The sequence below is a fragment of the Panthera leo genome, chromosome A2 (genome assembly GCF_018350215.1).
Source record: "Panthera leo isolate Ple1 chromosome A2, P.leo_Ple1_pat1.1, whole genome shotgun sequence".
Lineage (NCBI taxonomy): Eukaryota > Metazoa > Chordata > Mammalia > Carnivora > Felidae > Panthera > Panthera leo.
The window spans coordinates 125,420,612-125,437,360 of record NC_056680.1 but is presented as its reverse complement, the minus strand read 5'-3'; the positions used below and the strand labels follow the sequence as shown (position 1 = coordinate 125,437,360).

Below are 16,749 nucleotides of genomic sequence, written 5' to 3'. Positions count from 1 at the left end.
TGTTGAGGGTCTTATCTGTTCTAAGCGTGGATTCTGTCACAGCCCTCTCTCCACTATCCATAAATACCTCCTACAAAACAGAAATGGGACATCCTTGTGTTTAGGAACATGTACCAGTTAGCCTCCTTGGGCACTGTAAAGCATGGTGAGCCCTGCCCACTACTAAGATAAATAGGCATAACAGACAATATGGAACATCTGTACTCTGTTACATGCCCCAAAATACCAAGTAGGTCAGGGCACCTGGGTGGCTCAGTTGGTTAAGCGGCTGACTTCAGTTCAGGTCATGGTTGCGTGCTTCGTGACTTCGAGCCCCATGTCAGGCTCTGTGCTGACAGCTCAGAGCCTGGAGCCTGCTTTGCATTCTGTGTCTCTCCCTCTCTCTGCTCCTCCCCTTCTCCCCACCCCCCAAAATAAATAAACATTAAAAAAAAAAAAAAGCTAAAAGTCATCAGGTAAGTTATAGCAGGCAAGAGTTGAGCACTAGAGTCAAACTACTGAGCTTGGAATTTTAGCTTCTAATTCTAGGCAGGCCTCTTGCTCTCTCCAAACCCAGTTTCCTCTTCAGTACCATGAACATAAAAGTGGGATGTATGTCATTAGATTTCTATAGGAATTAAATGCTATATTAGAACAAATAATGTTTAGAATGCCTAGCACTTTACACAGTATTTGCTCTTGAAATTACCATCACTGCCAAAAAGAATAACTTTAAATTCTCTACTGTCCAATACTTATCAAAATTTCAGACAAAAAGAATTAATATTTACGAAAGACTGCCTAAATCTGTGTAATGCATCCATTTCTTCAAGTCACTTGGTCTCAATTCTGTCTACGCATCAGAGTAACATACAGAGCTTAAAAAAAAAAAAAAGACAAAAGCACACCCCAGGGCTCCACCACACTCCTGAGATTCTAATCCAACAGTCCAAATGTTTCCGTTACACGGCTCCAGGCCGAAAGCCAAAGCTAGAGGAACATTTCCTTGGGTAAGGCCCAGTTGCCAGTGAGCTGTCCACCTGTACTGTGCTGGCTCTCTTTGCAACTGTGCTTACTGAACTGAGCTTGGAGCCAGGCCGCCTGCCTACCTTGAAAAACCTTACACATTTACTACCTTCTGCAGAGTCATCTTTCAGGACCCAGGAAAGAAAGTTCTCTTGGGTCTTAGTTCCGGCCATGGTCCTGCTTTCATCTTGTAAACAAACACCAGTCACGTAACTGATGGTGTTTCACCTCTTTGCATGGGCTGCTAGTAAGTTCAGAACTCTGGCAAGTGAGATGGACCTTAAAGCCTGTATTTAATAAAATAATTTTACCCTTCCCTTCTTTGTTTTTCCTTCCCTTCACCCTGGAATTACCTTATTTTTCTTGTTTTGTAATGTAGTTGTTTTTGTAAGTCATCTCAAGGCTTTTTTTTTGTAAGAAGATAAGAGACAAAATAGATCATAGAACACATAATCCTGCTGCATGACGGCTGATTTGATGTGACACTCTCCATCTGAGTATGAGCCCAGGTCACTTCACTGGGTCCCAGCACCTTAGCGTAACATGCTTTATAGGTGCTCAATAAGTGTGTAAGTGTTCTCTCCCCTCTATTAAATAGTACTGCATACTTTAGCCACTCAAATTTATTTAGTTAATCCATCAAATGGGATTTCTTGCATATAGAGCTGAAGATCAGCAAGGCTAATAATGCCAAGGTAAGTTTGTTCTCTATTGTTTTTAATTGAAAATATAAGATGATTCTGTCATAAGACCACGCTTTTGTGAGCTGGTCTAAGAACCTCATCAGCACCCACTTCAATGAGAACACAACCAACTTATAAATATGCTATTGATATACAAACCATTTGTAGGCAACGGATACTCAGGAGATAGATAAAACAGAAGCGTTTATCTTTCATGTGTTAACCAATAAATCAGATTTTCAACCTACCAAGTTGAGTCTTCTTGAAACAGATTTGAAGGACCATGCCATCCCTCTAATTCATACCTGTCATGTCATTATTATCCCAATGGCGCCGCTGCTCCGCCAGTCTTTGCATTCGTGTTTTCACTGAAGAGCCTGCCCTCGCTTCCAGTCTTGAGTTAAGCCCTGTCCTCACACCCGGCAGCGGTGCCGGGACAGCCTCGGCATCACTGACAGGAGCTGGCGTCTGTGGCTGCGCCCGAGGAGGCAGAGGACTTGGAGGACAGGCTTTTGCAGAAGCTGACTCCACTGGCTTTTCATTTTCCAAGTTAGAAACTTCTACTTCAGCGTTGTCAGAACAGCGTTTTTTTGATGGTGATGGTTTTGTACAAGATTTCTCTAGATTAAAAAGGACACCCCCCCAAAAAAAACATTCAGAAGTCTGCAATTTCTCATAGCCTAAACAACTTGCAGTAGGTATGTGACAAATTATTTTAAAAACATCATGTTTCTCTAGACTCTTTAAATGATTTTCCTTGCAACAAGAAATATGTAAAATTCTACTTTTAGTGACTTAGAAATCTGATATGAAAGATTTCTTTTTCAGCAAACATATAATTTCTAGTTTAAAACACCTAAATAAAAAGATGTTCAAATAATATTCTCCAGACATATGCCTGATACTTTATGTAGTCTTAAGATGCTAGGAAATAAAAAGTGCATACACATATAATAAGCAAATGTTTTGAATGATTTCAAAGATCACACAGCCCAATTACCTCATTTTTAGATAAGGAAAACCAAACGCAGAACAATGATGTTACCTGCCTAAAGCAACACAGCTAAGGGTAGAAACAGGCTTTCTGTTTTTAAAACAATCTTTCGTGAACCATACCATATACATGCAGTATATCATACACGCAATATATATATACAATATATACCATGTATGTCTGATATATAGGTCACATATGTGTAACATATATACCATGCATGTGTAACAAATCACATGTGTAATATGTATACCATATATATGTGATATATATGGTATTCCTTCCTTCAAAATGTATAAACATATGAAAATAAATTCCTATTCTATGGTTAGCTTACAAAGTTAACTGTGAGCCTGCTCCATGCCCCCATCTCTTGTACTATTGATTTTGCCTTCTGTAATGCTCTTTTTCTATTTGTATTTTTAAATTTATACTAAGGAAAATTATTATCTCCAGACTATTCCACACTCTAGGAAAACACTAAAGCAGCCAGCTTACTGATGCAGGCTGGGGATGCCAGGATTTAGGAAAGAATAAGTTAAATTTCCAGGTGAGTTTAGGTTTGTTTATTTGTGTGTATTTATTTGTTTTTGTTTAATTCACTGGTTCTTAAATTAACAACCTATACATCGAGCCTAGCTCTAGAGAGCTGGTTCAACTGACAGAGGATGAGAATACTCACTAAATATCAAGCATCTGCGAGCAGGTAAGCCTTTCGCTGCCCTACTCATGCCAAAGACACTATCTGAACTGGGTGGTCAGCTATTCTGGCATCGTTGGGGTGGATAAAGTCCATGCCACCACTGTGTAATTAAGTGTTCCCCTGCTCCTTTACTTTTCTTCCCTTGGGGGTTTTAAATAACCTTAGATTGAGGAAAATAAAATTCAACCAATTAATTTGAAGCATTTATTAGATACTCTGCTCTGGCCTGGTAGTTCTAGGCCTAATATAACAGACCTAAAATAGAATAGAAGGCTGATCTTTCCCCAGAGGCTATTATATATTTGTCTCCCAAAGACCTTGGTTTTTCTACACGCGCAATAAAATGTTTGGGGCTGATCTCCTTTAAAAGATGCAAATTTTACTTTTCCCCACAAAGTCTTTTACCTTCACTACCAGGTAGAGGCTGTTGGTTACTTGCTTCAGTAAGTGGCTCTCTGGTTCTCTTAGCATGCATGGCAGACCTTGCTGCTGCTGTGGGCCTCTCAGCCATCTTTCTCTGAAGATTCTCTCGCCTGGCACGGGTTCGTTCAAGCAGTTTCTACATATATAATATATCAACATTAAAACACAAGTTTAGTCAAAAGTTCACAAAACTTGAGGCACCTTCTAAAATCACTAATTGCCATGTAGGATAACAGTTAAATACATTTCAAAAATGGGATCCTAAGTAATTAAGTCAAAATTCACCAAAGAAGCACCCCAATGTCAAAATTATTACAGGGGTGCCTGGGTGGCTCGGTCAGATAAGTGTCCAACTCCTGATTTCAGCTCAGGTCACGATCTCATGGTTCATGAGTTTGAGCCCCACGTCAAGCTCCGCATTGACATTGCAGGGCCTCCTTGAGATTCTCTCTTTCTCTCCCTCTCTCTCTGCCCCTCCCCTGCCTGCTCTCTCTCTCTCTCTCTCAAAAATAAACACTAATTTTTTTTTAACTATTACAGGTGTAATATGAATAAAATGTGTAAAGTTGGTTTATGAGATTTAAAATAACCAGAAATTTTTTCTGCTTTTCATCAAAAGGTAGAATCTATTTCCATACCCTCAAACTGGGCTGGCCTTATGATTTACTTTGACCAACAGAATGTGGCAGAAGTGATACGGCATGACTTCCAACCACAGGCCTCAGAGGTCTTGCGGTTTCTCTTTGCACTCTCTTGGAACGGTGCCATGAGGTGTAGAGACACCTGCCCAAGACTGCACAAGCCTGCTAGAGACACCTGGCCCAGCTGAGAGCTGGCATCAACCACCAGACCGATGAGTAAGGCCACGTTAGAGCATTCAGTCCCAGCTAATTTGCCAGATCACGGCAGACTCCTGTATGACCGCTGGGGACACCACCAGAAGCACAGCCTAGCTGAGCCCAACACAAATTGCTGAGCCACTGAATCAGGAACTAATGTGGTGGTTGTTTTAAGCACTTTGGTAGGGAGAATAACAGTCCCCAAAGATGTTCATTTCCTAATTCCCTGAACCTGTGAATGTATTACTTTACTTGACAAAAGGGGCTTGGCAGATGTGATGAAGAATCTTGAGATGAAAAGATTATCCTGCATTACTTAGGTGGGCCTAATGTAATCACAATTGTCCTTCTGAGAGAAAAGTCAGGAAGGTCAGAGAAGATGTGACAACAGAAGCAGAGCTTGGAGTGATGTGATTGGTGGCTCTGGAGATAGAGGAAGGGGCTACAAGCCAAAAAATGCAGGTGGCCTCTAGAAGTTAGGAAAGGTAAAGAAACAGATTCTCCTCTAGAGCCTCCAGAAGGAACACAATCCTGCCAACACCTTGATCTTAACCCTGTAAAATCCATCAGCCTTATGATCTTCAGAAAATAATAACTATATGTGATTTTAAGCCACTAAGAGTATGATAATTTGTTACAGTAACAAAGCTAATACAGCCACTAAGATTTGGTATAATGGTAAACAGCAAGAGATAATGGATATATTTACTTCTTTGAAAACCTGACATTTCCTAAGATGACAGGAAAAAAAAAAAAAAAAAGCCAAGCTAAAAAAATCCCACATTTTATTTAATTGAATATCAATACATAATAAAATAATCTTGAGTTGATATCTTAACCATTCCATAAAATCAGGATTACTCTTTTCTTACCCTGAATCAATTAATGCTCCTATTTGAAACAGTGTAGTTGAACAAACACAAGATCCTATAAAACAATACTTTCTCTTTCAAAAGTATACAACTAAAGGAGATATGAGAATTATTGGCTGGAGTTTATACACTGCCCTGCACACACAGATACAGTAGTTAACACAGACTAAGGAATTACACTCCCATTTGACCTTTTTAATTGCTTAATTAAAAATAGAATAATTATTCTTTAAAATTCCTCTGAGTGGGGCACCTGGGTGGCTCAGTTGCTTAAGTGCCGAGCTTTGGCTCAGGTCATGATCTCAGTGAGTTTGAACCCCGTGTCGGTCTCTGTGCTGACAGCTCAGAGCCTGGAGCCTGCTTCAGATTCTCTATTTCCCTGTCTCTCTACCCCTACCCCACTCATGTTCTCTCTCTCTCTCTCTCTCAAAAATAAACAAACATTAAAAAAGATTAAAATTCCTCTGAATGTGCAAAAGAAATGGAGCTAAATTTAGAGGAAGGCACAACTCTCCACTTTTCTTAGGAATGATTTCTCATTCAAAGAGTGACACTAAATCTAAATGCTATATCACTGAAAGTAATTTATGAACCAAATGCCTTCCAAAACACAAGACATTTACCCTTTAAATAAAAGTCTTCAACAAACTCAAAAGCAGTATTGTTACACCAATTCATATATATATATATATATATATATATTTTTCCCCCCTAATAAAATATATCACTACCCAGATAAAAAAACTAGCCTAATTTTCTTCGTTCATGTACATGTTCACATTCCATTCCTGTCAGTTAGAATACTTGTGAGTCAGTGTATTTTCAGTTACTATGAGCAAGAGGTTGGTCACAAAAGAATGCAGCTCTGCCATTCAAACATATACAAGTACTCTATTGTCTACATTAGATTCAAAGATTTCAAAATCTATTAAGATAGGTAAGCAGAAGTTCCCTAATCTATAAAATAAAGGTCAAAGATTAATTTAAAAGAAATGTATCTAAGGGACAAAAACTCAACAGCTCAACAAATCTAAGTCCCTATAATAATGCATCAGGAATCCAAGGGTTCTTTATTTATAAAGTATATTCCTTCAAATATCACACCTTCTGCTTTAAATAATAAAGGCATTTAAAAAAACTGCAATAACTAACGAAACCAGGAAATAAGACATTCCATGTGGATGAATGTAAAATAACTAAAGCTTACAGTCCTTAAGCAATTTCTGCCACACATACACCTCAAATCATTAGACAAAAATCTTTTTAGGAGGTATTGCTTATTTCCCTGCCTTCTTAAACAAGAGGCTCAATATAAACTAACTCATTATTTTCAATATGCTCTAGCAGCATCCTTTCCGAGATCAATACAGAGATTTTCATTTAATTCTGAAAAATAAGAGAAATTCCATTCAGACTAGTAACAGCATGTTCATTTATTTATTGCACAAGAGAAGATGTTTTACAGAGTATTTTAACTGTAGCTTTTCTCTTTTAAGGGTCCTACACAGAAAGCTCTGACTCAGCACAGCCAGCCATGGGGTTCCTATGACGGTCTTAGGGAATGGCCATCCCCCATGAGATCTTCAAACTAAGAGGCTAACGCTAATGTTATGAGCATTAAGTTTATGGTTTTACATTCACCTAATGGCAAGCACAACAGCACCAATATTTATGTAAGTACTTTCAGTGTCTGCACACAAAATCTCATTTCATTTTCAAAATTTTGCTTGGCAGGTTCTGTTTTTACTACTGTTTTCACAGATGAAGAAACCCAGGCACAGGTTAAAAAACAAGCCATAAGTCTCATAGCTAAGTGGTAAGGCAGGATTCAAACCCAGACTCCAGAGTTTGAGCTCTTAACCACTTGGCTATAAACTCTCTTTTGATTAAACCCAATGACTCTTTTTTAAGAACTTATTGTCAGGAGCACTAACTTCATATCAACATAACTTTCTAAATGTTATCAGCTGATCATAATAATAAACAATAAACACCTGCCTTAACTGCTTGTTCATCCATGAACCAAGATGGCTTCTTTATTTCTGGTTCTTCCAGGAAGAATATAGAAAGATATTGCCCTGTGGACCCTGCCTAGATCCTGATTCAAACAAACTGCAAAACCATGACACTTAAGGAAATCTGAATATTGATAGAATATTTGATATTAAGGAATTGTTGATTTTTTAGGTATGATAATGGCACTATGATTTTTTTAAGTCCTTAGTGTTTAATGATAAATACTGAAGTATATATATATATATATATACATATATATGTGTATATATATACACATATATATATGTGTGTGTGTGTGTGTGTATGAAATTATATAATCTCTAGAATTTGCTTCCAAATAATTCAGTGGGAGGGATTAGAGGGGAGTACAGTGAAACAATACAGTCATGTGTTGCTGGGTGATGAATCCATGAGGAAACATTACACTTGAGTAATTTGAAATTTTCTACAAGAAAGCAAAGAATATGGCTAAAATGTTCTAATAGTTACTGTTGTACATAGTTATTTGTTTGTAAAATAATTTGCACTGAATGGCTCTCTTTATTATTTCAGCAGAATGTTATTGGATGTGCTTGATGTTAGGATGTGCTTGATGTTTCAGAGGGAAACATCCCTCTGAATAGGAAAGAACAGGCCTGCATTCATGAAGCTCACATTCTGGCAGGAAATATATTCAACAGGTAAGAACAGTGCAGGGAGAGCACTGCAAAAGGTGATCTGCCCCCTGAAGAAGGGAAATCCAAGTCCGAGCTGGAGGTTACATCAGTTTGCCAGGTGGAAGAGACAGGGAGAGGAAGAGTGTGCCAAACAGCACTGGTGACAGCAGGGAGAAGCAATGCACAACAGCCTTGTTTAAGAAAAGAAACTTTAGGATGGTTGTGGCTTTCTCAACCAGAGTTATCAAGAGAATTAGCCCTAATGCCCTGACATGAATGTAATGAATTAACATTTCTCCTATGCTTATAGGATGGCATGGTGATGAATCACCTTTGGGAAAATTAACAAAATAGCCTCTCAAATCATTTTCTGTGTTCTGTGGTTCTGATAAAGAACTCTGGTTGAGAAAGTCATTTTAACTTAGTTTCAGTCCTGTTCAGACAAAGAACTGCACCAGTTCACTTCCCTGTGCAAGAATGTTATGAATGCTATAATTAAGCACCTACTCCCTGAAACCATTTCAAATAGTTCCCTCATTACCAATTAAGGAAAACAGTCAAAGCTGTTTATTCCAACTGCAACTGATCTGACTTTTCATAATATAAACCATACATGTTTCTGAGCACACTCTAAAACAAAAGGTTTGTTTCAAATAAAAGTTTCTTTCAACTGAAATTTGCACTAGCTTAAGAAAGGCATTGTTAAGTAAAATGAAGTACAATTTTCAGCCAACTTTCAAAATGCTTTGTTCCTGTCAGTTACTTAGGAGACTAACAGGAATATTCAAGACACATAGGGCTAATTTTTTAAGGAAGACTATTCTAGATTACTAACATAAAATAATCTATCCTTTTTAACTTCAAAGTACGAGAAAAATACATGCTGCATGATCAGCCTTATTTTTTAAGGCTAATACAAAAATGTGTTCTGGGTTTTCTGCAGATCTTTAAGTAAGTTTAACAAATTAATGTGTTTTCCCTAGATGATTGAGAATTTGAAACAAAAATAAATACTGTTATGTTTGAATACAAGTAAACTGTAATTGTTGAAACTATCTTAAGATTTATGGAATTGTAAATATAGGTTCCCCCCAAAAAAGTATTTCTACTCTCCATAGCATTTAAGTTTTGAATCTAGTGTAGAGACATCTTTAGGCCCACTCTGCAGCAACTCAAAAAAAATAGCAGTTTGAAACTTGCACAACCTAAAGGAACAGGAACTGTCCTGTAAGAAAAGGGAGTGGACAAGCGGTCTACACTAAACTGCTGAGTGCGTCCATGTACATTCTTAACAAGATTGACCAAAGCTAGAGAAATAATTGACACATGATGTAATTAATCCATATTCAATTTCCAAAGGACAAAAGAGAAGTTAAAAACTATCACTGTAATGTTAGGCTCCATAAACACACACAAAGAGGTTTATTTCTTTACTCTGGTTTTTTACATTGTCGGCTATTAATTTTGTTTGTATATATTCGGCCAGTACTTTTTCCTTTCCATTCAAGTGTCAATCTCGGGGATTAAATTTCTTCCCTATTTAGCTGAGCAATCAAATCTGAAGAATGTATTCACTTTATAGGAACGGATGCAATGGTTTCAGTATTGGCTTATTTAACATTTTGCCGTCATTTCATTAACAGGATCTTTTACATGCATAACACCTCTGCGGGCGACCTGAACCCCGCAAATCACATTCCATTTGCAGGCGGCGACTGCACACAGCACTGAGTCATTCAGGCACCCGACTCCACCCTACACTTTATCCTCGCTTTCCCTTCCAGCAGGACCAGTTCCGCCCAGGCCCCAACCTCACTCTCGGAAGGGACGGGGCTCCACTTCACAGGGCGTTACAACAATCGGGGCTGGCAGAGGGCTTTTCGGTAACGCCTAAAAGGACAGACTCAAAACGTCCCTCCCTGAGCTTCACTGCCGGACAGCAATAAGTAAAATTCGGACGAACAGCAGCCGCAGAGTAGGCGACGTGCGCCCTCCAGCCGCTTCTCTCCCACGGTTCTCCCAGCCGCGCCCCGCACACACACGCTGCGCAAGCGCGCGCACGCGCCCTCGGCCCGGTGGGCCCAGAGGTCGGCAGAAGGTGGGAAGGGTGGGTAGGGGCCGAGAGCCGGGATGGCAGGCTGCGCCCGCAAATTTTCTCACCTCGGTAAACGGGTCCATCGCCCCGGAGTTCGCGTGTTGATTGCGAGACGACGGAAACGGTGGTTCAAATTCAGAAAAAGAAAAGTGAGTCCCGATTCAGTGTGTCACTTGAAGAGAACCAGAAGGCCGTGGCTGGGAGAACTCTCCCAAACTACTCTCCTCTATCCCTCAGCCTCCAGTGTCAGATTCGGCCTCCTGCGGCCGTTCAAATTTGAATTTCAGCGCCCGTACAGCGCGCCTGCGCGCGGGGCGGAGAGGACACGCCTCGGCCCGCCCCGGCTCTCCGTCACGTGGCTTTGACGGGCGCGGAGGTTCCCATGGGTGGCTGGCTTTTTCTCAGTCACACCCCAGCCCTGGAGGCCGGGATGCGGCAGGAGGTGCGGCTCCGCTCTGGCCGTCCTCCAGCCGCCTCGGGACCGAAGCCCCACCCCCAACGCTCGCACAAGCCACCCTGTTTAAGCTGATCTCTTGGAACCCGTGGTACTTGGACTTTCTTGCCTTCCTTCCTTCTTTAATATAGGATTAAGAGCCCTTGTGTTTGAAATCCCACTGCCCTTTTGGCCTTCTGTAGCTTTCTTTCCGCTCGCCTTCACGTCACCCTGATGGAGACTGCAAGCTTGCCCTCATGAGGGCCCTCCCTAGTGGGTCCTCGAACACTTGGGGCTAATGATCAGTGACCCACCCACCTGGGGCCCTGAAGACCTTTCTTATTGGGAAAATAACATTAACAGACTGTGTGTGAGAAGTTCATACACAGAACTCCTGTCTGCCTTCCTATTTGTTTCTTTAGAGCAGGCATGATCTCGAAGAGGGGCAGAGGGAGACAGAAATCTTGAGGCTCCATACTCAATGGAGAGCCAGACATAGGCGCTGGACCTTAAGACCCTGGGATCTGACCTGAGCAGAAATAAAGACCCAGATGCTCAATCTCAATCGTCTGAGCCACCCAGTAGCTTCCTATTTTAAATTCCATCTAAATTTATACAGTGTTAGAGCTGGAAGGATTGAGAAGGCATCCACCTTAATCCTTTTACAGCCAAGAGCAAGGAAACCCTGAGACAAGTAACTCTTGTCCAAGAGAAATGAAAATCCCATTCTCAGCCCATGGTACCCTTTCCACCAGGAGATCAAACTGTGTCTCAACAATTAATCTTTACAGATTACTCAGAATTGTAAAATACGTTATATAATTACTGTATCAGATTCCTTTCTTATTTAGCAAGTCTGCTCAAGGGCTTGTGAAGACAACTTCTCGACTTGTTCAGCTGAAAAGCAACACCATGTAGATTACGGAGTCATTTACAGAGTGACTGCCTAAAGGCTGACCAAACCAAAACTATTCCTTCCAAGTTAGATGTTTTGGTATATTTAATAACACTTCCATCTTAGCATTCAGTAGACATTACAAACAGTATTTCACTAATAATCTCTCTGATTTGAATTTTGATGCTATAGGTTGCAGTAAAAAGAATTCTGAGTGTAGAGTAGGAAGAAATTGCTTGGGGTCTTGGCTCCTATAGGACCATGTGATCTTAGGCAAATCATTTAACCCAGTATTTTTTTAAACCTTTTTGGGAAGTAATGGGCCTTTTAAAAATACAAGTAAAGCTGACCCTCTACCTAGAAAAATGACCATTTAATCATAAAGTATTTGACATAGAATTTCGTGAACCTCATGGTCACCAAGTTAGCAACTCTTTTTAAATTATTTTAAATGTTTATTTATTTTTGAGAGAGAACCTGCATGCACACGTGTGAGTGGGGGAGGGGCAGAGAGAAAGGGAGACACAGAGTCCGTTGCAGGGTCCAAACTCTGAGCTGTCATCACAAAGCCCAACCAGGGGCTGGAACCCATGAACCATGAGATCATGACCTGAGCTAAAATCCTGCACTTAATCGACTTAGCCACCCAGGCGCCCTTCCAAGTTAGTAACTTCTGCTTTAGCCTCTCTGGATTTTGATTTACTCATCTGTAAAACAGGAATAATCAACTGCGCTGCCTTCCTCAGAGTTGTCAGGAAGATCAGATGAAAATTAAATTGAGAGTTCCAAAAGTATTCTGTAATAATACTGTAATAAACACCACCCAAGTGTTTAGTGTATCAAATTATTAATATTTAACTCCAAATATGCTACTTATGCTCCAAAGTAAAAATGTTTGAATTTTTCTCACTGCTCGACAGGAAAGGGGTGTGTGTGTGTGTGTGTGTGTGTGTGTGTGTGTGTGTGTGTGTGTGTTGGAGAGGAGGGAGAAGAGTGTGTGGTTTAAACAACATTGGAAAAGAAGTCATTAGAAATTTACGTAGTCTTTGTGCCTTCCAGCCTTGGCTTCTGTGAGGCTTAGATTCTTTATAACCAGATTCTAGTCAAGACTAAAAAAGATGCATAAAGCACATAGTGCAATATAACTACTCCAAATATTAGTTTATCTTTCTTCATTTCTTTTAATCTTTACACTGATGACGGTTGATGATGACAGCAACCACCACAATAGTTACAACTTGTTAAACACCTACCAGCTACCAGAAGTTGTGCTAGATACTCAAGTCTACTCTTCCTAGAGTACAGCGACTGTTACCTGACATGTCACCTTTTTTCCATTCTTACCCCCTGGTAGTTCATTCTTCAGTTTATAAGCTAGAATTACTTTTCTTCTTTTAAAACTTGTGTTATAAAATATTTCCAGTTTACAAAAAAGTAATGAATAAAACAGATGACTATGTACCCACCACCTAGCTTAAAGAAATAAATAATCCTATACTTGAAGTCTCCTGTGTGTCCCTTCTTTTTTTTTTTTTTTTTTTTTTTTAATTTTATTTTATTTTTGGGACAGAGAGAGACAGAGCATGAACGGGGGAGGGGCAGAGAGAGAGGGAGACACAGAATCAGAAACAGGCTCCAGGCTCCGAGCCATCAGCCCAGAGCCTGACGCTGGGCTCGAACTCACAGACCGCGAGATCGTGACCTGGCTGAAGTCGGACGCTTAACCGACTGCGCCACCCAGGCGCCCCTCCTGTGTGTCCCTTCTTAATTCCATTCACGTTTCGCTCCCCAGGGACAAAACTATCCTGATTTTAATATTTTTCATTCCCATGAAATGTATGTACTTTTATTATATCTACATATATATCCATAACAATATATTGTTTTACATAAATTTTTTAACTATATCTTTCTGCAATTGTTTTTTTTCTGCTCAGTATCCTTTTTATGAAATTCATGTCAGTAATAGCTGCACTTCATTGATTTTCACTGCTGTATTATATTGTATGAATATACTTGCAATTTGTGTATCCATTATCCTGTTAATGGATGTTTAGCTCATTTCAAATATTTCATCCCAAAGATTCTATGATGCCATAAATATTTTTTAATGTTGTATTTTTATTTATTTTTGAGAGAGAGAGAGCTGGGGAAGGTCAGAGAGAGAGGGAGACAGAGAATCTCAGCGCAGAGCCCAATGCAGGGCTTGATCTCATGAACCATGAGATCATGACCTGAGCTGAAATCAAGAGTCAGACACTTAACTGACTGAACCACCCATGCACCACAATGCCATAAATTTTTTATGTCTCCTTATATACACATGCAAAATTTTATCTAGAGTAATATACCTAGGAATTAGAGGATCATTTCGATAAATGTTTCAATATTATTGCCAGATATTAAAAATAAATTACTGTTCAAAATTATTGTCACAATTTTTAACTTCAGTCAGCAGTGCATGAGCATGCCTACTACTGCAGGGCCTCCCTAACTGTCAGATACTTTTTAGATTTTGCCATTCTAGTCTGTATTCACTTTTCCTATCACTCCTGATCTTGACCATTATTTCATGTGTTTCTTGGCTTTTCAGTTTTCCTTTTCTGTGAATTTCAACTCTATGTCCTTTGCCATGCAGCTATTTGATTTTTTCTTGTTGATTCATAGGTCCCCCACCTTGGGTAAAGAGATTATTTTTTTAATCTAATAATTTATTTATTTTTTATAATTTACATCCAAGTTAGTTAGCATATGGTACAACAATGATTTCAGGAGTAGATTCCTTGATGCCCCTTACCCATTTAGCCCATCACCCCTCCCACAACCCCTCCAGCAACCCTGTGTTTGTTCTCTATATTTAAGAGTCTCTAATGTTTTGTCTCCCTCCTTGTTTTTATATTATTTTTGCTTCCCTTCCCTTGTGCTCATCTGTTTTGTATCTTAAAGTCCTCATATGAGTGAAGTCATATGATATTTGTCTTTCTCTGACTAATTTCGCTTAGAATAATACCCTCTGGTTTCATCCACGTAGTTGCAAATGGAAAGATTTCATTCTTTTTGACTGCTGAGTAATACTCCATGTATATATATATATACCACATCTTCTTTATCCATTCATCCATCAGTGGACATTTGGGCTCTTTCCATACTTTGGCTATTGTTGATAGTGCTGCTATAAACATTGGGGTGCATGTGCGCCTTCAAAACAGCACACCTATACCCCTTGGATAAAAACGTAGTAGTGCAATTCCTGGGTCATAGGGTAGTTCTATTTTTAATCTTTTGAGGAACCTCCATACTGTTTTCCAGAGTGGCTGCACCAGTTTGCATTCCCACCAGCAGTGCAAAAGAGATCCTCTTTCTCCACATCCTCGCGAACATCTGTTGTTGCCTTGATTCATAGGTTTTTTGTTGTTTGTTTAGTATTTTCTGGAAAAATAACTCTTTTTGGCTTGTTAATATCTTTTCCTCACTTACGGCTCATCTTTTCACTTTAGGATATCTTGGATGTACATAAATGTTTAATATTAATGTAATTAGATATATATTTTCATTTGGGCTTGTGCTTTTTGGTCTCAAGAAATCCTTCCCTACTCTGTGGTTATAAAGATGTTCTCCCATATTTTCTTCTAAAAAGTATTGTTTTCATCATTTTGCCTTTAAATTATCTAGATTGATTTTTTTTTAATGTGGATAACCAAAAGTCTTAGCCCATTCTTAATTATTTGCCCGTTCTTTCCCCACTGACCTATAATGCCACTCTTGTAATATATCAGCTTTTTATGGAGATGTAGGTCTATTTTGGAGCACTTTATTCTCTTCTACTAGTTTGGCTATTTCTCTCCCAATATCAAACTGTCTTAATTGTAAGTTTTGATATCTGGTAGATAAGTTAAAAATTAACTTGGCTTGGCTAATTGATTTGGCTAATTTGGCCCCTTGTTTTTACATATACATTTTATGATCAGATTGTCAAGCTCCACAAAGAGAAAAAAAAAGTCCTCTTGAGGGGCGCCTGGGTGGCTTAGTCGGTTAAGCATCCGACTTCGGCTCAGGTCATGATCTCTCAGTTTGTAAGTGCGAGCCTCACATCAGGTTCTATGCTGACAACTTGGAGCCTGGAGCCTGCTTCAGATTCTGTGCCTCCCTCTCTCTCTCTGTACCACACCCCGCCTCTCAAAAATACATTAAAGAAAAACAATTTTTAAAAAATCCTCTTGAGATTTTTATTGGAATTGTACTGAATTTATCACATATTTTGGAGAGAATTGACATCTTTGTGTTATTGAGCCTTTCTATTTGTGAACATGGTAGATCTTCATTAATTTAGGCCTACTTTAATATTCTCCACAAATGTTTATAATGTGCTTCCATACAAAAATTTAAACTGATTGATTTATTCCTTTGTATTGTTGTCGTTGCTACTTTTACATATAATATCTTTTTAACTATTTTTAAACTACTACTGGTATGTAGGAACATAAAAGATTATTGCAAATTTACTCAAATATCTTATTAGTTTTAGTAATTTATTTATAAAGAGGGATTTTTTAATGTAAATTATGCATTGTTAATTCCTTATGCAGAGCTAGTTTGTATCTTCCATTGCAATAATAGAATAATATCCAAATTCTTTATCATATCTACTAGGCCCTAAATAATCTGGACTCTGCTTGCCCTTCCTAATATCCACAAATATCACAATACTCTCCCTTTTTTTCACTAGGCTCTAACCTCATAGTTCTTTTCTGTTGGGAAAAAAAAAAAAGACCAAATTCCTTTCTTTTTCAAGAACTTTCTACGTCCTAGAAACTCCTTCTCTAGATCTACCCATATCTGTCTCATTAATTAAATGAGTGTGAGCTGGAATGTACTACCTCCTCAAAGACTTCCCTGATTGGGTGGCCACACCCTTCCTCTCTGCCTCACCCCCCCCCTTTCCATCCTATTACTCTGACTTATTTTCTCCATTGCATTTACCACTTTCGTGGAATTATTTTTGTTATGTATTTATGTTTATTATCTGCCTCTCCTACTAGAGGGTAAGCTATGGAGTGTCAGGGACATGTCTTGTTTATACCACCTTCTGGGAATATGAGTTCAGTAGATATTAAATGATTGAGTATAAAATAACT

The 16,749-nt window shown here is 39.0% G+C and overlaps 2 protein-coding genes across 7 annotated transcripts in view; one reads left to right on the top strand and one right to left on the bottom strand.

Annotated features, from left to right (window-relative positions):
- ANLN (anillin actin binding protein) overlaps positions 1 to 10,744 on the bottom strand; it is a 47,656-nt gene extending 36,912 nt beyond the window's left edge. The window contains exons 1-3 of one of the 5 annotated variants that reach the window (XM_042922056.1): positions 10,352 to 10,744; positions 3,791 to 3,944; positions 1,994 to 2,308 (exon numbers count right to left, since the gene is read on the bottom strand). In XM_042922056.1, the coding sequence (XP_042777990.1) occupies positions 1,994 to 2,308; positions 3,791 to 3,944; positions 10,352 to 10,369 (487 nt within the window). In that variant the 5' untranslated portion in view covers positions 10,370 to 10,744. Of the gene's footprint in view, positions 1 to 1,993; positions 2,309 to 3,790; positions 3,945 to 10,002; positions 10,130 to 10,351 lie in introns of those variants that run through there. The other 4 variants (XM_042922050.1, XM_042922063.1, XM_042922081.1 and 1 more) reach the window with 4 other exon arrangements.
- KIAA0895 (KIAA0895 ortholog) overlaps positions 10,299 to 16,749 on the top strand; it is a 76,156-nt gene continuing 69,705 nt past the window's right edge. For both annotated transcript variants that reach the window (XM_042922095.1, XM_042922116.1), the window contains exon 1: positions 10,299 to 10,435. In XM_042922095.1, the coding sequence (XP_042778029.1) occupies positions 10,322 to 10,435 (114 nt within the window). In that variant the 5' untranslated portion in view covers positions 10,299 to 10,321. The remainder of the gene's footprint in view (positions 10,436 to 16,749) is intronic.